Raw genomic sequence first — 22039 nt, 5'->3', positions numbered from 1 at the left:
GAGTTATAAATTATCCAGAAGTCTATAAGAAGTGATAAAAATTGAATGAACTATTAGTTACTGCAGTCCTTTTAAATGATCAATACTTATTATTATACTAATGAATACTGGCGCCCTGATAGAAAGTGGATGTATGCTCTATTCTAGAGCATTGTCTGTAAACGCTCAGCCAGACGAAACAAGCGACAGACACAGAAGAAATCACAATTATTTGATGTTTTTTCCAGCTGTTTGTATAAATGGGGAACTAAAACAAAGCGCACATGTGGCCGGTGGCTCCGCCTCAGCCATGTGACAGTGTGCGGGGCTGGCTGAGTCAGCCGGCCCGTCATGCAGCGTCAGTCTGGAGTCGCACAATTATGAAAAAGCAACCTTCCGTTGGAGCTGCAGCCGAAGCGGATCTCTCCAACCTCCACCGGGCTTTCCTTCCAAGGCTAACCGAGAGAGCCGCTGATAGATGGATAAAAGCCACGACGCAGCTCTTCCTGAGTCTCAACGGTGAAGAGAATGGTATGTGATCCTTTGTGAGCAGTCAGCTGCCTTCTCTGGTTTTTATAGTCTTCTCAAATTGGCGCTGAGGATCGTCGTGACTGATCGGGGTTTTGAGTGGCAGGTCCCCCCCGTATGCATGCTGCCTCCTGCCTGTCAGGCAACCAGCCGAGAGCCGGGTGGTGTTTGCTGTGTTTGCCGACTGTCTGCCTGCTCTGCCGAAACACTCCGACTCGGACATAACAAGTAAAGTGCGCTCCGGTGACACACTGTCTGGCAAGAAAACCCCAAAAATCACACACGGGCGTAACGTTAGCAGGCTAAACAGCTAGCTGGCTAGCGCTAAATGCTAAGTACTAAACCCAAGCTAACTAGCTGCGGCAGCTGCCTGATGTTAGCAGCGGTTTTATTTGCAAAAAGGACAAGAGAGACACTGAGCAGAAAGAAGAGTGCTGTTCAGAGCAGCTGGCACTTATTTAAGACACATTTCTGCCAGCTGTCTCAGATGTCGGACAAGGCACGCTGTCATTGCCAGTAACAAGTCAATGCCACCTTGAGTAGCTGCCAAGTCCGTTTAAACTGAACACCTTTTGGAAAAGTTTAGAGATGCTGAAGTAGTTCATTTGTTATCTCAGACTTAAGTTAAACCATCTCGCTGCTGTTTGCTGAGAGTCAAATGTTTCATAGGCCTGCTGCAGACGTTGCTCAGAGAGGACTGGTCTCAACATTATGTTTGGTAAGATGTAATTTTTCCTCTTCCTCTCCCTGACAAGAAGCACGGCCTCCCTCTTTTTCCCAAGAATTTCCTGTCTGGTCCTTTTCTGGTGTGGTAGGTGGAAGAGCTCAGGGTGAGTGGAGAGATGGGAGGAAGATGATATTATTGTGCCAGGGTTGGGAGTCAGATTTGACCTCACAGTGTTGTTAGTACACCGTGTGTTCAGAGCTGGGTCATATTGACAATATCAACTCAAAATACCTATATTGTATTTAAAATCATCATATCTTTGTGTATCATGATTTAGTATATTTTGTGGAGAACTTATTGAGAAACAGCTATAGATATGTCTGTTTTTGATGAATTTTAATACTGAAGCTCAAGTCATTCTACAATTTCAATATTGCTATAAATCCATCCTGCTCATTAATTTAGCAAGCAGCTAAAGACATTTATTGTTCATTTAACTCAGTCCGATACCTTCAATTTACATGTGTTGTGGCTTGTAAGAAGAGGAAAATATCATCACCCAAATCTCAGATGAAATCTTATCTTGCATCACAATATTGATATTCTCTCACTACATCTCTCTATGCGGTGGTGTGTTGCGTTTACTGGCAGAGTCTCCAGAGCAGCCGGGGCCTTTCTTTTGCCTCGGTGCAAAACTGTCTCTATTTCCCACCGTGCTAGCCTGAGCCGGTCACATGCCCCAGCTTACCCCTGGATGAGGGACGCAGCTGTGCTACTGCTCCAAGCAGTCTGACAGAGCAGCAGGGATCAACCACTAACTGCACGATGTGAACTGATGCTGGGTCACCAGAGTAGTCAGAATGATTTGATCTGTGTCACGATTGGTAATAAAGCTTTATTATTGCAAGTCACAGTTTCTTACGTAACGACGGATGGTTGAACTGGTCATCAGCTGAGGCTTTAGTGCCCTGTGAGCTGGTAGTGAATGGTCTTGCATCACTGTGTTGTGCTCCAGAATAAACTCTTGCATTAGTAGTGTGTCTGTGTGTGTCTGTGGGGTGCGTGTTTCAGCCTGCAGAGTGACCGTGGCATACATCTCTGAGCTCTGTTATCTCACGCTCTAATCCATTTGCACCGCACACACAAGCCCATTTTGAAGATGACTGATAAAGTTTTTCCAGCGGCCTTGGACTGGGCTTTCAAAAAAAAAAAGAGAGAAAAATTGGTCACAGTCTCAGTTTGTTGATTTTATGAATGGAGTGCTCCCCTGTAGTCCTTATCCAGCTGATCATTACCCCACCGCTCTGCAGAGCTGTAGCTCCTGGTCAGACACACTGCTGACTTGCATGTGCTCTGAAGTATGCTAAGAGCACTGGAGGGAATAGCAACTTAGCATATCCCGAATGTCTCACATAGATGTACATATGCAATGCATGTTTCTACTGTTATAGTAGTCTCTTTCTTTCTATCTCCTAACCTTAGACTGATTTAACTCAGGTTTTCATAGGCTCACATAACCACGAGTATCAGATGTGCCAAGTCATCACATGCTTTACATTACTAGGTTATACAGCTGCTCGGAGGTAGGACTCAGGGTGGCATGCCAGTATGTCATCAGCCCATGCTGTGCAGTCTTTCAGAGCTATGCCAAGGGGCACAAGTGTGAGAGCCAGGGAGCCGTCACACTTTAGTCTCATGACTGTATGAACTGACTTTACTTCTGTGTGAAGCCTTCCAGGAATCTTATCTGCAGACTATAATCAACTCTTTCCCTCCATTTAGCATCTTTTATAGGCCTAGATCCTGGAACAAATAAGATGTGCGAATAATGAAGGTCCTCTGAATGTGTGATATATTCTCTTTTAATGAAGACAGTATAAATGCCTATTTTGATCTTGCTTTCACCCAATTAAAAATACATCAATATTTTTTTGCACACTATTTTCTGTCAGGAATTTAACAGACATTTTAGTACTGTCCAGTACCGTTCAGAGCTTTAAACCTGAGACTTAGACATGAGCTAAACTTAAGTAATCAAAATTGTGACTTTAGATCTGAATTGAATTTTCCTCCTGTGAGAAGTGTTATAAAGATTTCAGGAAAGTAGAAACTCATTAAGTCATTGTGCTTTTAAATTTGTGATTATCCTGACATTGTGCACTGCTAAATCATATCTGCTAGCCCTCCTTTGCACATGGGACCTCCTCAAACATTTTGTTCTGAGCGGCTCTGTCATCTCTGTACGTGCTATGATCTTAGTATTTAAGTAGTTAAATACATGCTCAATTATGAACACACTTATTTTATACCAATAACTTAAAAGGACTCAGCCTTTACCATTCAAAAAACACTATTAGATACAGATTTGAAAAGAAAACGCTCAAATACCCCAGAACTAATACCATGTTTTCATTCAGAGACTTGATGGATTTGAGTCGTGAGGTCCAGTTGATTTATGAAAACGTGCTCTAGCAGAGGAGACACTTGACCTCGGCTCTGTCTCAAATGACTTGAGACATGACTCGGTCGTCCCCCAAGAGGCTTGAAAGCAGTTCCGGCACATTTGTTGATGTTTAATAGTACTCTTGTGTAGTTGTACTCTGTCGCTGTGTGTCATTGATTATAAGGCCGCAACTAACTATCATTTATCTGCTGTCTATAAAATCCATGACCAAACGATATTCAATTTGCTGTCCTATAAGACTGAAGAAAACAGTAAATATTCACATCTGTGAAGCTGGAACCAGGGAATTCCTGCTATAAATTTTCTTTTTAATTAATTAAATTTTTTGCTGATTAATGTCTCTCGGTCGATGAATCGACTTATCTTTTCAGCTCTACTTGATTGCCTTCCCGAAATGTATGACGTCTGTGTCTATATACAGATTTTTAGTACCTCTGAGGGTTGTGCAGTACAAGTGCAGTTCTCCTGCGATGCGACTTAATCCAAAGAGAAACAGTAGTGAGGAATGAAGGTTATAGCGAGGGAAAAACTCCTGACAAGAGACTTAGCTCACTGTACCGTGGAGGATGCCCCAGTTCTTTGTCCATGCTGATTACTATAGCCATATACCAGTGGTTAAATTGTAATAATTAATTAATTAAATAGTTTGTATCAAAAGGTGAGGGCGGATAGTACAAATTTGCCTTTAGTTTCTCTTCAAACCCAAATCTTTTTATATCCGTCATTACAAGTAATGGGAAACTCCTTGAAGCCATATCACAGCCAGCACACTTTGATACCAATTTCTCAAAGTAAATGAAAAAAAAAAATAAAACAACAGAAATTAAAGTTGTTCCCCAAGCCAGTCTTTGAGAACCACTCTTCCGTTTGGCTACCGCTCTCGCTAAAAGCTGACCCTGTAGCCTCCACTCTTTTCTAATGGGTAATAGGATTGCCAAGCCAGATGTTATCTCACTCCATATTACGTCAGACAGGGCTAGAGGAATGATGGGTTGACCAGCGAGCCCTGTTACATTGTTGGGAAAAAGAAGGAGGGGGAAGGAAGAGCTCCGTTGGCAACGTTTCAGAGTTCAGTGAGTGTTTTGTGTGTTTTTGGGCAGAATGAAGAAGAAGGAAAAAAAAGACAGTATGTGATCCAAATTAGTGTCTGTCAATGGTAACACATTCACTATCACAAACACTTGATAAATGTGACCACACACGCAGTTTCCCATAAACAACACTTCCAGCATCCTACATTGTCGAACTAAGAGAGATGGGAAGGTGCTGTGTTATATTTCCTGCAGGAAAAAAAGCAATCATAAAACTTGCATTACGCTTGAGCTCAGAGAAAGAAGCCAGAGAGGAAGAGGGAGGGAGCGAGGAAGTGGGAGAGTGAGAGTGTGTGTGTGTGTGTATCTGTGTGTATCTGTGTGTATATATGTGTGTGTGTTTTTGGCAGGGACTCCAAAGCGCTCAAGTCTCTTTTGTTGGCTGACATTCTCAGGTACCATGGTTACAGGTTAGCAGAGCACAGTCCTGCTTTATCTGCCTCATTAACACTTTGTTAGATGGTGTTTGATCTAAATCAACACCAAAGCATTCTTCCACAGCGCAGCATAGATAAGTCACAGGGTGTGTCTCACATCTGTCACCAGTAGAGCAGGTAGTGAATATCTATACTGTGAATTAGATCTCAGACTCTGATTAGGTTGCCAGTTCAATGAACAAAAGGGCAGTCAGGAGTCAATGACCTGTTGTACATTTCCAAGTCAGCGCATGATGCTGGCGTCACAAGTGTTAGGTGGACTATAGCTGAACTTATGAAGAATAAACAATAAGCTTTTTGTAATACGTGGAGCTATACGTTTTGCTTCTGCAGTGACTCTTTAGAGAGGTGTCACAGCATTGGACACACAGCTGCAGCTCATAGGATTAATTAGTAGGTTTGACTTAGGTAAGATTACAGTAGTATTATTGCCAACGCTCACTAATTTGTACACCAAAATCAAACCCACCAATCAGTGTTATTGGATGCAGCTGTGTTTACCCTGCTGTGACCCTGCTATAGATGTGACATAATTGCACCTTCTATACCAGTACTATAAAGTATATATTACACTGTGTCCACATTTTTGTGTATTTATTGTTGACTAGGGCTGTAACTAATTATGATTGTCATTAATGATTAATCTGCCAGTTATTTTCCTGATAAACTGATTTAATCATTTAGTTAGAAAAAAGTTTTTAAAAATAGTGAAAAAATGGCCTTTGCGGTTTCGGTGATGTCTTCAATTTGCTTACTTTGTCTGACTTATTGTCCAAAACCAAAAGATATTCAATTTAATGTCATATATGACATAGAAAAACACACATTTGAGAGGCTGGAAGCAATTTTTGGCATCTGATTGATAAATGATGTAATGATGGTGTACTGTACAAGAAATGAATGTACTTAACCATTTTGTACTAACAAGAAATTCTATTGTACAAGACATAAAAGGTATTTAATTAACGGTAGCTAGCAGTGGACCGACGGCAAGTGACAGTTTAGTGGAGAGCTGCAATGTCGAGTAGCTGATGTTCCGTACAGTAATCAGTGCTGCGAAACTAGGAGCCCTCGAGACTGTCTGTGGCTGGCGCTCCTTTGCGGCACTGATTAGACACGTGTAAAAAACACATGGTGCACATGTCTACACTGTATAGAGACGAACAAAGAGTAATTTCCTCCAAGCCATCATGCCAGATATTTTATTACTGACTTCTTTGGTACAAACATTTACCCACCAGTGTGGCGGATAGCCTTCTGAGATTTACTCGAAAGGCTATCCGCAGCTATACTTGGAAAATCTTTCCGTGTTTGGTGCTTAGCAGGTGTTAATTTCGGACCCTGTTTGCGTGTTATTGAAGGATTCCACTAGAGGGCACACCAGAGAATTAAGGATATAAATACAACTTTCAGATTTGCATGATGTAAACAATAAACATGGCGATACTTGAAAAAGGTTACTATTTTGTTAATTCTGGGATCACGCCAGAAAAAGCAACAGCAGCGTCATCGATAGATGGTATTTCAGGCCCCTAAATCAAGCACGTTATGACAATGACACATCGTACAGATGCGGGTAATTGTGGACTTGGTCTATTAACTTGTCTTCTTCTGCCATTGTTGTTGCTGCTGATGTGCCTACTGACCCCTGACCCTGTCCCATCCCGATACTGCCCCTACACTGCCCCTACAGTTCATGTGCATACTGCATCTTGTGGACGCGTAGCGTTCATTTCTGAGGATGTGCACAATTGCACAATGATTGGGGGTTAGTCTACAAAATGAGTATTCTTATGGTCAGCAATATAACTCTCTGACTAAACAGCATTTAAAGTATAAAATAAGTTTTAAATATCATTCAAGCAACCTGTCTGAGCACTGAGGACACTCTTCTTGAAAAACACACATGTTCTATAACAGTGTTGCCACCTTTTAAGATGGAAATAAATGTAATCTATCAAGATTGCTTTGTCATGTGTAGACACACCCAATATAGAATTTCTCCATATAGGAGACGTAAGAGTGAGCCGTTCACAAATATTTAAGCCTATGTTATGGGTTCTATGAGTTGTCAGTGTATTAAATACATTTGTTTGCTGCCCTCAAGTGTTTGTTTTTTTTTTTTTTTTAATAATGCTGTATGGCTGCTCTCTTGGAAATCAGTTTCACAATAATAGAGGCCTCTTGAAGCGTAAGTGTGGGCCCTGAGTTGTTGGCAGAGGTTTTGTGTGTACTGCATGAATCACAGTTGGTGGTGTGTCTTCAGTAGACAACTAGGTGTATATCATTGAGGCCTCTGCCCATCCACTAATCCTCTCCCACACCCCCTCCTCCCTCGTCTCTTTCTTCCCAGCCTAAGTATAATATCTAGTTTGTCTCAGACACATTCATCTGCCCCCTGAGTGGCTTCTTACAGATTAACACTTGATGGAGTTTGGAGGCTGCAACCTCTCACTGATCACTCAGCTTTTAACTCGAGCCGGATCTGTACGGTAACAACATCGCTGTAGACTTTGAGACCTGTTTGGAAACTGCGTGCAAATCTTCAGAGAGACGAAGACGGAGAGAAGTATAGTGATTTGTTGTGCTGAAGGGAGGCTGTGGTGACTGTGGTTTGTCCAGGAGATGCATGAAGGAGCCTTGGTATGTTCCTGTACAAAGCCCTTAAACACAGAGATGAAGAGGAGGACATCCAGGTACACACTCAGTGGTTCGATGTCACAGGTCAAGCGGTGGCATGACCTGTTTGTTTAGATGTACAGCCGCCTTGTTGTGGGCAGCATTGGGCATGACAGATGTAACTCTGAACACCAGATAGGAATCTGGATATTTGTGTAAATACAGTCAATGAGGGAATTTGAGATTGAAACCTTTGGGGGGGGGCAGTGAAATCATTTTGGTTGCTTTTTCTTAATGCTCATTTACATTGCATTTGACTTGTGAGGATAATTTGCAGCTAGTTCCAGCTGAAAGTAACTAGCAAGTACCTGCCTGGTTCTTAACATTTCCGTCCTTGGCTGTTGTAATACTATTGTTTGAGTTTTAGGAATAGTTGAAACGCTTTGGTACAAAGCAGGTGACGGTGTTTGCAGGTTTCCCTCTTTGTGCTGGTAGGGATTAACGGTGCTAATCGCTCGTGGGTCCCCATGAGTTGTACTGGAAGAACAATAAGGCATGAGGCCTTAATTGAAAATTCCTGCGACATAAGTCCTTGTTTTGAAAAAAATCATACTGATTGAGTCTATGTTTTGCAGCTCATAACCATTTGCAGACACCTTTTAGATGATATGGCTCCTGAACTGTAGTTGTCCTAATTTTATATATTACTTTTTTTGTATTTATTAATCCTTCTAATCCCTTTTGATTTTCATAGACTAAATCTGGGATTAAGGGGTTACAAACTCCCTTTTGCTGTTTTAGGAGTCCGTTTTATTTTTTTACAGAGAACATTGTGCTAACTGAAATAAAACAGGAGAGTTCACTGCTAATATTTTTTTTATCCTTGCTTAACCTGCCTGTGAAACTAAAATGGATATAATGTCAGCACTATTTGTATGAGCACTCAACAATTGAAACAGAAGAGCATTATTTTTGACATCCCAGGAGACAATTTGCATTGCAGTTTATTAGTTTATTAAATATAAACATCAAAATCAAATATGAGGATATATCAGCTGCTCACAATATACACCTGTTGTTTCTTTGTTCACAGTCCCAGAAACCCTGGATAGAAAGCTCTTTCACCAAGAGGGAATGTGTGTACATACTTCCAGTGTCAAAAGACCCCCACAGGTATGTGTTTGTGCTCCTGTAGTGCGCCTTGTGGTGTTAGCCATGGAAACGGTATAATTGTATGGTGTGTGTCAAAAAAGGCCCAAACCCTAACCACTACTCTCCAATGGGTAAATGAGTCTGTTTCCACATAATTTTAATGTTTGTCTGTCACTATAATTACAGTTTTAAGAGAGTGAAGAAGGCCAGTGATGAACCTGTGTCTCATATCATTTTCTACTGCTAGAGATGGGATTTCTTATTTTATGTTTGGATCTCCTCATATGGATTTTCTTGACACAACCTTCCCTATTTATTTGATTTTAAATGAAATACGAATTCAGTTTCCAGTCATTTATTTCCTTTTGTGCTGTTTTATTTGTAATTTTATTTCTGAAGAGCTGGTCTGTTTTTTGTCAAATGTAGCAGGTTTTTTTTCTGTACACTTACTGGAATCTTACAAAGCAGTGTTAGATTTGTATGAAGGGCTGTTATTGGCTTGGCATGCAAACCACTCATTCACATGGCACCACATCTGTATCAGAAGCACACATGAAATGGCTCCATTTAAAGGTACAGCAGCTGATAGAAACCATTTGTCCAGTTATAAAGAATTGTTAAAAGGTAAAAGTGAGCCTCTTGGTAAGTAGTTTCCCACAGTTGCGTACATTTACTGTTTAACCTCCTTTGTGTGTAAGCTATTTCTGTTTGTTGTCACACTTTCAATAAATTGCATTCCTTCCTTTCTTCTCATAAACTCACAATAATACTTGGTTACTCTTTTCCTTGTGTTTTCTTTTACATCAATAATTTGCCTCTGTCTTTCCTGCACTAACGACAGTACGTGCTGCTGCTCATAGGTGATTCAGAGGTGTTAGTGAACAGAGAACCGTTTAGCGTAGGGACAAAGGCTCGCATGTGACCGTGATCAAAGTGAGAGTCCCCTTGGCAGGTTTCCTATCTCTCTCTTGGTTAAAGGCCAATCTAACGTGGCTGCCTGCCCAGCTGACAGATAACCTTCCTTAATGTCCTCAAACAACTTCATCTACCGAGAACTTCCTTCTCACTAGGAGAGATCAGCCCTCACACTGGTCTTATATTATCAATGTCGTTGTATCTTTGCTAATGTACTTTGCATATTTTGGTGGTCTGTGTGTGTTTAAATTAGTGATTGATTATGTTAAATTCCTTTCAGATGCCTTCCAGGATGCCAGATTTGCCAACAGCTAGTCCGGTAAGTATTTGTTTGGTCTTTGTTTTACTCATTCTTCGTTTGACTCTTTTTCCGTTACCAGACAGGATTAACCTGCAAGAAACCTGCAGGCAAATTTCTGCTAGAGTGTAATTCCACTGAGCTGAAACCCTCCTCTCTGGAAACAATTAACTTCCTGACTTTGTGTGTCAGGATGCACATTCTCACTAACGATAATTGAACGAGGTGGGAAAACAGGAGAGGCTTGAGTTGATCGTTAATTGTAATAAGAATTACTTTGTTGTGGCTCATTAAAATTAAAAGTTCACCTGCAATGTTGAAATTCTGTCAAACCGTGTTATTGTGGTTGTTTGTTAGGATAAAAGTTTTACCATTTTTATACCATACTGCTGAGATATATTTTAGTTGTGAAAATATGGGTCTTTTTTTTTTTTTTTTATATGTTGATGTTGAAATACTGATCTGAGTCCATCAGTTGTCTGTTGTTCTACCAGCCATGATCACTGGAGTGATACAGTAGAATTTGTTTTGATCAATCTTGGTCGTGTTTGATAACCAAAAACATCCCTAAATATTCCCGATAACTTACAGCAAAATGAAAAAGTTGTTCCTCAAGTAACTGTTGAGGGTCCCCTTTGGTTTTGGTTCAATTTACCAAGAAAGTTGTTAAGATTGCTTAAGTTAAAGGTGCCATGTGAAGTTTTCTTGGCTTTTGTTTGAGTTCAATGTTTCTAACCAAAATGCATTGTATGTACCCTTTAGGCCTAACAAGTGTGATGAATGCATTTCCTTCCTTGTAAACATATGCAAAGCTGTTTTGTTTCGGAGGGTAATATTTAAAATAGTGCGTCGTTTACTTGTATATTTTTACTTGCAAGCAGTCTTCTTCCTTGTCTGTGCTGGCACATTGCTGCGTTTCTTGGCACGTTACTGCCTTCTGTAGATCAGTGTAATAGTGGGAAACTACTGGGAACGTGTATCACATCACCTGTGTGCTCATGTGTGAGCACAAGAACAAACAAAATGGGGACCCGCTCTTAAAAACATTGCTCCATAGCGCTACTAGTGGTCACAAACTTTAAGTTTGCAGAAAAAGTCAGTTGTTGTCTGTTGTCTTAACTTAAACCTGAGGCTACTTTTCAAGGATGTCATTGTTTTTGTCAGGCGTAAGCCTGGTGGGGGTTAATGCATTTGGTCATGTGTGTCCATGTGTGTATCTGTCCGCAGCTAATCTCGCATACTACTGGACCCATCAGCCCAATGTTTTTTGTGCACATTGATGACTTTATTCTTAAGGATCTCTCACGGTTGCTGTGATTTACAATTTTTGAAAACCTATCTTATAACACCGTTGACTACTCTGTTTTATACACCTATTGATTGCTGACTACTCACTAACAACAACTGCTTCAGTTTGGAATCTTGTTTCCGCTAGAGACAACCAGTCATGCCTTGTTGCCACGTTAGATCAGTCGGTGTCAAATTTCTGTACCTTGAGAGTGGGTTGTGTTGTGAATTCAAATAGGCTAATTATTAATAAGATTGCCTATGAGCCTAATGTAAAGCTTAGACTTTGGTCTTTTCAGCTGTCCTCACCATTTTACAATATGCATTACGACATAGCAAAAGGCGTTTCCTGCAATCGGCTAGGCTAAAAACAAGGCTTACCTGGTCTGTTGCAGGCCACATTTTGGCCTTTGTCGTGGCTCAAAAACCGACATCCATAGAAAAGTTTGGTCTCATCTTGAACTGGAGCATCTGCAGATTAATTCCATACCCGATATGTCATGATAAACTAAAGTTAGGAACAAATGAGATGTATAAATACCCACTTTTGTTATCTTCGCCGCCATCTTGACTGTAAACACCCGGCAGAGATTTGCACTCTACTGAGTGCACTCGTCTAGTTTAGGTCTATTTTTGGTTTGTTTGATCAATGCTTCGTGTTTTCATTGAACTGAAGAGCCAACATGGAAAAGTTTTTTTTTTTTTTTTTCTGCAATGTTTGCTGAAGGATACAAGAGACTAATAGTCATGAGGTGTGTCATGGATTCCTGTTCCATGCACTATGTCTATAATGTTTCCTCCATATTATTATCCTGCTTTCCAAAACAATTGTTTAGCAATACTTTAAAATGTATTTTTGTTAGTATTATCACAGTTGTATGATCCACTTTGTTCTGGGTTTCATAGACATATATACATAGACGCCGCATTTACTGCTTCAGCCCGTTGCTGCAATACGTCAACATCGCCACCATATTGGACCGGACTGCCTGTAAACAAGTACAAGTAAACAGGCGAGCTGCAGTTTTTTCTGAATAAAAAGCACTATAACGTTTACATCTCGCAACTAATTTCAATGATTTCAATGATTTTGTGTACAAAAAAAAAAGTTTTTTTTCTCTAGTCACTTAGAATCTCGATAGTTGGACTATAATCGCTGCTAGACGCCTGAGAGGAGTGTGTATCAACGTTAGGCTTACAGTACATGAACTGAATTACTTAAAAGATGGAAAATAATTCATTGTCACGAGGAATTGTAAAACCTCACATTTGTCAAGCATGGATTTGGTTTATTTTCCTTGTTTAATACTTGTGGAGACGTTCCTATATAATATAATTTAATAGTGTACATGAAATGTGCAGAAAGTTTTTTACATTGTGGAAATGACTTTTTCTGTCTACGTCATTTTAGCTTTTCTTGTGCTCCGGGTCAGAACACATCCACGTAGATCATAAACCCTTGAATATAAAAACTCCTTATTGAAATCGGTTGAGAAATGTAAACGTTATAGTGCTTTTTATCCAGAAAAAAACGCAACTCTCTGTTTACTTGTATTTGTTTACAGGCAGTCTTGCCTGGTCCAATATGGTGGCTACGTTGACCTAACACCCCAGCGGCCAATGTGGTGTCTATGCTGGGATTTTACAACATTAAAACTAAGATAATTAGAATTGAATACTTGCTAATAAAGCGATTGTGGTGATTGTGAAGGTGCTGCTGTGGGCGGCTGGTGCGGCAGCATGTTGGCTTCACAGCCAGCTTGGCCACCAAATACTCGGACGTGAAGCTGGGGGAAAACCCCAACCTGTCCATGCCCGAGCTGGAGGAGTGGTCGGTGGAAAAACACACAGAGGCGAGCCCCACTGATGCCTATGGTGTCATCAACTTCCAGGGAGGGTCTCACTCGTACAGAGCCAAGGTAGGAGGGCAAATTCTTCTCTTTGCTGGAGGGTGAGGGTTTTATGTGAAAAGAAGGCTTGTGAGATAACTGTTACATGGATTGTGGAAAAATGAAAAAACATCCAAGATGTTTTGTTCAATGTCAACTTCTTTGGACCCATGATAAACATTAATTTACTTGGGTTTTAACCCTGTGTACTAATGTGAGGAGTAAAAATCTTAATAACATGGTGTTGTTCATATTGAAAACTTGTCGAGTATGCCATTGATAACCAACCACATCAAGCTTGATTTGATAAATGAAAAAGGAAAAAAAATCTTTTTTACGGCGCACATGATTACAATCTAGTGCTGGAACGATTGGTCGATCAATCAGTCGATTTACAGAAAATGAAAGGGCAACTATGTTGACAATCAGTTAATCATTTAAGTAATTTTCAAGCAAAAACACCAATTATTTGTTGTTGTCAGCTTCTCAAATGTGAGTTTTTGCTGCTTTTCTCTGTTTTACGTGCTCACGCATGTGCTTTTTGTCATGTCTGCGCAAACGTGTGCAGTATGTGCGTTTGTCCCACGACTCGCGGCCAGAGAGCATCCTGCGGCTGATGCTGAAGGAGTGGCATATGGAGCTGCCCAAGATCCTCATCTCTGTCCACGGAGGAATTCAGAACTTTGACCTGCACCCACGCATCAAGCAGGTGGTGGGCAAGGGCCTCATCAAAGCTGCAGTCACCACCGGGGCCTGGATTCTCACTGGAGGGGTCAACACAGGTCTGTAGTCTGAGAGAGATTATTTTAGTCTGTGGAAAGTGTAGGATCCCCCCCCCCCCCCCCCATTGCTGGCTGTGTGGTTTTTGGAATACTGAGGAATTTAGAGAGGTGTATTTCAGACAGGAAAAGTCAGAACATTGTTTTTGTTGAAGTCATATCATGTAAATATAGTAATGTCATTGTGGTTTTCAGTTGTTTTTCTCCACAGCGACCAGACTTTAAACCTCTTTAGGAACTTTTTAATGTCAAATTGCCTCAACAAATCATTGTAATGAAAACTGAACTCAAGAAAAATGGTTTTAATTAATTTTAACCTTTACATATACTAAATTGAAGATTCACAGAAAAGAACTGTGCCTCACACGTTCATTGTACACAAACCTGCACAGCTACCATCAGGGTGATAAGCTTGATGTAGCAGAAGTTTTTAATACTGGGCTCTAAGCATGTCATTTGGCTGTGTGTCGTGGCCAAGGTGTGTCTGCAGCCACAGCACAGCGTTAAGATGGTGTGGTCTGATCATAGTGTTTAAATCATTACTCACAGGGTCAATTACCCAGACCAGTGATTACTTTTAATGCCTCTCTGGCACCCTGGCCAGTTGGGATGGTCTTCTGGCTCACAAATTACTGCTGAATCCATGAGATCCATTAGCTTAGGATTGTGGTTCAACAACTTCACGGCTGATGTACCTGTTGTGGACCTGCCCCACTGGAGGCATATTGGTCACAGGAGCTTTGGGATCTAGCACACTTTTACTGGTCTTGGATTTATACTAAAAAATGTATGTTAACAGGTCGATCTTATTATTTAATTACCACTCAGAATTTTAAGTGAGGCATGGCAAAGGTTAAGTAGTAATAAAATCACCTGTCCAAGAGATCATGAAAGTTGACTAATTGATTCTTGCATCCTCTCTAAAGGTGTGGCGAAACATGTGGGAGACGCTCTCAAAGAGCACTGTTCGAAATCATCAAAGAAGATTTGCACTATTGGGATTGCTCCTTGGGGAGTTATTGAAAACAGGAATGATCTCATCGGCAGAGACGTAAGATACCTCACTATTCAATGTAGTCGTCTTTTCTTGTTTGTTACTTAATTTTTTTCAAGTCAGCATGTCATTTCTACTTTTCTGTTATCACTTTATTACAGATTATCGCTCCATATCAGACGCTACTGAACCCACTCAGCAAATTAAACGTTCTCAACAATCTCCATTCTCATTTCCTCCTGGTGGATGATGGGACGGTGGGCAAGTACGGTGCTGAGGTCAAACTGCGCCGGGACTTGGAGAAGCACATCAACCTCCAAAGAATACATGCACGTAAGAAAACCAGCAATTTTCTTTCAGTACAACAGTTTCCCTTGCTTGTTTTTCTGAGAAACACAGACTGTACAAGGTTACTGTAGATCCACAAAAGCAGTCCAGGGATGTTTTTCTGAGGTAATGCAGTGACATCATTTTGTGATTTAACTCCATGCTGTGTTGTAGTAATTAAGGATCCAACCAGATGCATCTCACTCGTTTGATTTTTACTGCTCACACTTCATCGACACCAGAAAAGGACAATTAATTATTTATAATTATTAAGTATTAATCAGAAACAAAAAAGCTAATTCTGATGTTCATCTATATTTCATTTGAAATAGCAATTAACAAATCAATTTAAGTTCCATTGAATGACACCAAAAAAATTACCAAAAATTATAGAAAATTACCATCAAATTATTGAATGACTATTAAAAGAATTTGCAGTTTAATTGTTTTTATTAAATTGAGGCAATACAATTTTTTTTCTTCCTTTTTGCCAGTTTGTGCTGGTTTAAAGGTGTTGGTTGTTAAGTTAGGCACCATTATGAGAAAGGGATTATTAGATTATTTTAGTTAAAAAAATGAAATGTTCAGGAACATTTCCTGCATTTGTGAATGGAAGCAGGGATCGATATTCATTGAAATCTGCACCGCCAGTTTCCCATCTCAAGACCTAGTAACATTTCAGGGAAAATGCCGGTACGGCTGTGTTGCAAATGAAAGTAGTAACATTGCAAGCACGTAAAGGGTTACGTCTGTCTGACAAAAGACGTTTCACATGGAGCGAAGGAACCAATCACAAGACTCCACGAGACGTCTTCCGCTGCGTACACGTACATCTGGCCTTGCCCCATCTTCTTCTTCTGTTGTGTTTTATGACAGTTGGCATCCATAAGTGTTGAATTACCGCCATCTGGCATGTGTGAAAAGGTGCAAGACGGAAATGTTCCTGAATGTAGCTGCATGTGTGAATAGTGAAAACCACTAACGGTGCCTGAAAGGTTATCTCAGCATTTTACTTGGAACTATGTATGAAAGAGGCTATAATGTTTAATAGTGAATTAGCATTGCACGTTCTAGGATGTATCCCTCAGACAGATCCAGTCTCAAGGTGTAGTTATTATAGAGTCGGTTTGTCTTTGCTTGGTGAAAACACGGTGATAACAGTGAAGTGGTCATTATCATCTCAACCTCTCACAAACTGTCATTTGGGTGGGGCTGTGTTAGGTGAAAGGGATAACACATGAAGGCAATAATATAACCTAAGCTCAAACTGTAAGCAGGCCTTTCGTCCACTTTCTTGTAGGTATTGGTCAGGGTGTTCCTGTTGTGGCCCTGATCTTTGAGGGGGGTCCCAATGTGATCCTGAACGTGCTGGAGTACCTTCAGGAGAGCCCTCCTGTCCCAGTGGTGGTGTGTGAGGGGACTGGCCGAGCTGCTGACATACTGGCCTACGTTCACAAGCAGACTGAGGAGGGAGGGTAGGACAACACACACACACACACACACACACACACACACACACACACACACACAGAGGACGGGGGTGGGCGGAGGAAAGAAAATGATGGCTGTGGATGGTGTGCCAAGGAACGAGTAGAAAAAGAGTAATGTAAACCATTACGCTTGAGGTTCCCAGTTGAAATATCAAGGTTTCAGCAAGTGTTTTCTGAAATAGTTAGATTTATGGTAAAAAAAAAAAAAATGTCAGTATGATGTTGTTGGTTATGAATCTTTTACTGCAGTGCTGCAGACAGTGATGATCTTTACTTCTTCTTCAGTTTTTGATGGCAGCATCGTTGGTGGCTCTGATCTATTTCTGTCCTAGAAGGATTTCTAACAACCCAACCACAGCCCAGCCTGTCATAAAAGAGATGAAAATAGTTGAACTTGTGACAAAAGTAATCTGCTGACACGCTCACCCAGCCAATGAAATTTGTTTAAAATGCTGCAAAATGTTGTAGTGTGTGATAATCACACACTAACTACAATCATGTAAATGTGTCCATGAATGTGAAATATCCCCTCATTCTATTGTTGCTATTGATAGTGTTGGACAGTAATCAGGTGGTGATGAATATACAAATGTGTGAATAAATGATGACTCGTTATCTTGTCAATCCTTACAAACTGAATACAGAGCTCATGATCAGTATTAAGTCAATTCTGTCAACCCATGATGTTCCAATCCAGCTGTAAGCACGTTCACACAAAAAGAGCAGGACATGAAATAACCAATCACCAAAACATACAGATGTTGTGCAGTAGGTAAGTAGGAAGTTAGTTAACTGCTGCAGCACAGAATGAATTGATTTAACAGTAAAAGGAGATGGGATATAGAAATCAATAGAAATGAGTGGAAATTAAATAATGAGTGATTGTAGAGTTTTATAAACATGCTATAGAAGCACATTATGTCTTTTATAGGAGTAGAAAGTGTGGCAAGGAAATCTAACTTTTATGTTCCTTTCTCCAGAAGGACTTCCTATAAAATGAATGAATATAAGCAATAGAAACATATATGAGACTCTGGACCAGTTCCTCATCTTTGAACCTTATTTTAAAAAGTTCAGTACTCTTAATGCATAATAAAAATAAGCCACCATGTTATAGCTCATGCAAAATTGCCAGTAAATGATATAATTATTTGTAATACATCTAAAAAATGACTCAGCAGATAGGGAAAATTTCCAGATGATGCCATTTTTTTCCTGAGCGTTTAATGGCAAGGATATTTTTTTATATTGTACATCTGAATCTGATAGCCTGACAATAATCAGCTGTGGAGCAGGTTAGCCATACAGCCAAAGTCTCCATGGTGATGTACTCAACTTCAAAATGAGCAAGTGTCATAACACCGAAAGGCCGGGGCTGATCCCTGAGTTAGTCTGCTTTATCAGTAATCTCACTTTATGACACCTGCTGCTGAAGTCAAGCTGTTCTGTTTGCAAAAATCAATATCTAAATTTAACTTGAACTGAACCCTTAAATGGTACACAGTAATCTTTATTTGCCAATAAAGTTTGTGACCTAGTGGCACACATTGATTCTCTAGACATCAAAGCTATCAAAGTTAGCGATTAAATGATCAGTTTCATTTGATCTATGCGTTACTTTTATTTAGTGTTTACCACTTTGGTAGATCAAATGACAACACCTCACTTAATAAAGTGGAAAACGTACTTTGCCATATTGTGGGACATTTAGATTTGAGAGGCTGTAATGATTTCATACAGACAGAGTGATGAGTAACCATGTTTTGCTGTAATTCTTTTATAGTCGTCTTCCTGACGGAGTGGAGACTGACATCATTGCAACCATCAAGAAAACCTTCAACTTCAGCCAGAGTGATGCCATCCATCTCTTTCAGACACTGATGGAGTGCATGAAGAGTAAAGAATTGGTAAATTCGTACACATTCACCCAATCACAAGTTGTCAGAGTCACTTAATGAATATAAATAAAAAGTTGTGGAAACCAAATATAAAAGCACCAGGAGAAGTGAGAGAAAATAGTGCAGCTTCCAACTAGATGAAACAAATAAAGATTTTATTGATCCCCAGAGGGGAAATTTGCATGTTACAGCAGTGCAGGAAACAAGGTAACAGATAAGAACTCAGAGAAATAAACAAAACAAAATAAAAAGTCAGGTTTACTTACACATGAGTGACATCAGCTGAAAATTGTTGGGCTGTTATTTTTTTTATAAATTGATGCCATATCACGCAAACTCTTTAAACATCTGAAGAATGATAATAAGTGCTATCTTATTTCTTGGAAAACAGATCACTGTGTTTCACATCAGCTCCGAGGATCACCAGGACATTGATGTAGCCATTCTGAGGGCTTTACTCCAAGGTTAGTAGATGACTTCTCTCTGAACCTTTTTTTTTAATTTTTTATAAAGAAACGCTCTGAGAGTAAAAGTCACGTGAAGTTGATTCAGTCTATTCATACGCTGAGCTTGTTGGCATTGGAAGATTATAAGATTTCAAGACTTTGTCATGTTTTCATTCTGATATAGATATGCTTTGAGAACAGAGTTTCCCCCCTGTGTGCCCTTCTCTTTGTGTTCCTGAGGAGATCATGTTGCTTGCGTTCACAGGGCCTCCTTATTCCAACACTGTCGGTCACTGAGCCGCATGTCTCTGTCTTATCACTCTTCCTTTCTGCAGCCTGTCTGAGAAACACAAAATGGGAAGAATTCAGAGAAGGAAGGCTGTTACCCTCTTTATTATTTGTTAAATCTGACACATTGTCGTTGAAAGAAATTATTTATGGAATTAATATTTCACCTGAAAGAGGGGTGTTACGCTGACTGTGTTGGGGTTCAACCTCATTCCAGTTTATTATGACCAAAGCCAAGAATGTGTTTGTGACTTGAGAAACAGGTTCAGACTTTCAAAAGACAAACTGAGGACTGCCAGTGATTGAAAAGCCCACTCAGGCAAATATTTGTCGACCTGAGGCTCATTCATCTTGGTGAAACAGTAACTCATGATCAAAAGGACCCTGGGGTATGAAAGCTCTCAAGCCTTTTAAAGAATATTGAGTGCTGCTTAAAGATCTTTTCTCTTTTCCACTTTGATTCAATTTATTTATTACTCAGCAAGCAGTATTTAGTAGGTTGGAAGTTTAAATTCCATCACTGTTGTTCAAACCACAATATAGGCATATGTGCTTTTTCATGTATGGATTTTTACGCCTGAAAAAGCAGGCTATTTGGAAATCAATTTGGCGATTTTAGTCCAGCAGGATTCCTGTTTGGTTCTTGTTCGACATTCAGACAATCACTTCTGTGTACAGGGAATATGATCATTAGACTCAGAGGACAATAAGGCAGATCACAGTGGAAGAGAGCGGTAGACTGAACAGGGATTTACTTTGTAGTCTAATCTGCTGTGTTGCTGTATTAGTGTGTAATTGACTGTATTACTGCCCCGGCCCTGCTCTACTAACCCCCTCTAATCCTGCTAGCTGGCTAACAGGAAATACACAGTTAATAAGGCTTTACTTGCCTGGAAATGAATATGTGTTAATGTGTGTGTGTTTACACATGGCTGTACCTGTGTATTTCAGGCACAAACGCGTCTGCCTTCGATCAGCTGGTCCTGACTCTGGCCTGGGACCGCGTAGACATTGCCAAGAATCATGTGTTTGTGTACGGACAGCAGCTTCTGGTACGTTTGTGTGTTTGTTTGAGTGTGTGTTTTGTGTGAGCCACAGCTTCCATGGATGTTTGCTTAGCTCAGTATTAGCTCCAAACCTTTGGACTCGCCCCAAAATGACCCCAGAATCTTTGCCGACCACAATCTGCTGTCTGAAGAGCCAGAGGACTGGAATCGGGCAGGCTGCCATGAGCTGCTTGTCTTAACTGTAACATGAACCCTATTACAGTTGTCATCATAAGCTGCCCTCAGTGGTGATGTTTATTTTGAAACTTGGGGACTCCCGCTCTTGCGTGAAAGGGAGGATAGATAATATTTATTTATATTTGGGGTTTTTTTGTAATTTGGCCATATTTTGGGTTCTCTCCCTTATCGTGTTTGTTTTATAAATAATCATTTGCTATAAAAATATGCTTTATAACAGCATGTTTGTCTTTGTTTGTGTGTATAGGTTAGCTCTTTGGAGCAAGCCATGCTAGATGCACTCGTAATGGACAGAGTGGACTTTGTCAAGTTGCTCATAGAAAATGGTGTTAGCATGCACCGTTTCCTGACAATCAGTCGGCTGGAGGAGCTTTACAACATGGTAAAATTATAAAATGTACACAATCCATTAAGTAAAACAGATTGGATGCTTGTAAAAGAAAGTATGTTTGTTTTTGAGTGTAGTAAAGCTTTTTGTGTCCTCTTCTATTGTAGAAACAATCTCCCAACAATCCTACTCTCCTCCACCTGGTTAGAGATGTTAAACAGGTAGAGTGAGCGCAGATGATTTTCATCAGTTGATGTTGACCAAAATCTTTTAGATCTTATTGTTCACTTTGTCTCTGTGACTTTTTACAGAGTCATCTGCCTCCAAACTATAAGATCACTTTGATTGATGTGGGTCTGGTTATTGAGTACCTGATGGGCGGGACTTACAGGTGCAACTACACTAGGAAACGCTTTCGAATCATTTACAACAATCTCCAGGGCAACAGCAGGGTGAGTGGGAATGTTTGCATTTGTCCAAAACATCTTTTATGGTGTTTATTTTGCAACTTCTGTCTGTGTTTCAATTTTCAAGTTGTATGAGTTCAAACCTGGCACGTCTTGTTGATGCCCCAAAAAATGAAGTCAAGCACTAAATGTGTGTTTGTGAACTGCAGTGACAATTCATACACTGTACTAATCATATTTGCGTTTAACCAACTTTTAACTGAATGTAATTTGAACTGTAATTAAAAGAAGTGGAGACAAATCATGACAATGTTTTCATCTCCTGCACAGAGGTCGGGGCGCCACACAGCAGGTCCTGGCTCTCATTTGAGGAAAAGTCACGAGTCGTTCAGCATGCAGGCGGACAAGAAGGAGAAGACCAGGCACAACCACTTCATCAAGACTGCACAGCCGTACAAACCCAAGGTAAACTCTCACTGTTCGAAAAAAGAACATAGCTTTCTTTATACTGG

The 22039-nt window shown here is 40.3% G+C and overlaps 1 protein-coding gene across 5 annotated transcripts in view; it reads left to right on the top strand.

Moving 5' to 3' along the window:
* The first annotated feature begins 288 nt into the window (after positions 1–288).
* Positions 289–22039, top strand: part of trpm7 (transient receptor potential cation channel, subfamily M, member 7) — a 41838-nt gene continuing 20087 nt past the window's right edge. For 4 of the 5 annotated variants that reach the window (XM_044340019.1, XM_044340163.1, XM_044339931.1 and 1 more), the window contains exons 1-15: positions 7565–7862; positions 8879–8958; positions 10133–10171; positions 13149–13356; positions 13895–14108; positions 15032–15156; positions 15261–15432; positions 16727–16901; positions 18700–18823; positions 19206–19278; positions 20500–20600; positions 21040–21174; positions 21288–21341; positions 21432–21572; positions 21858–21992. In XM_044340019.1, coding sequence (XP_044195954.1) covers positions 7812–7862; positions 8879–8958; positions 10133–10171; positions 13149–13356; positions 13895–14108; positions 15032–15156; positions 15261–15432; positions 16727–16901; positions 18700–18823; positions 19206–19278; positions 20500–20600; positions 21040–21174; positions 21288–21341; positions 21432–21572; positions 21858–21992 — 1827 coding nt within the window. In that variant the 5' untranslated portion in view covers positions 7565–7811. Of the gene's footprint in view, positions 511–7564; positions 7863–8878; positions 8959–10132; positions 10172–13148; positions 13357–13894; positions 14109–15031; positions 15157–15260; positions 15433–16726; positions 16902–18699; positions 18824–19205; positions 19279–20499; positions 20601–21039; positions 21175–21287; positions 21342–21431; positions 21573–21857; positions 21993–22039 lie in introns of those variants that run through there. The other variant, XM_044340090.1, reaches the window with a different exon arrangement.

Source organism: Thunnus albacares, chromosome 1, assembly GCF_914725855.1.
Source record: "Thunnus albacares chromosome 1, fThuAlb1.1, whole genome shotgun sequence".
Lineage (NCBI taxonomy): Eukaryota > Metazoa > Chordata > Actinopteri > Scombriformes > Scombridae > Thunnus > Thunnus albacares.
This window is presented reverse-complemented; position numbering and strand designations above follow the sequence as displayed.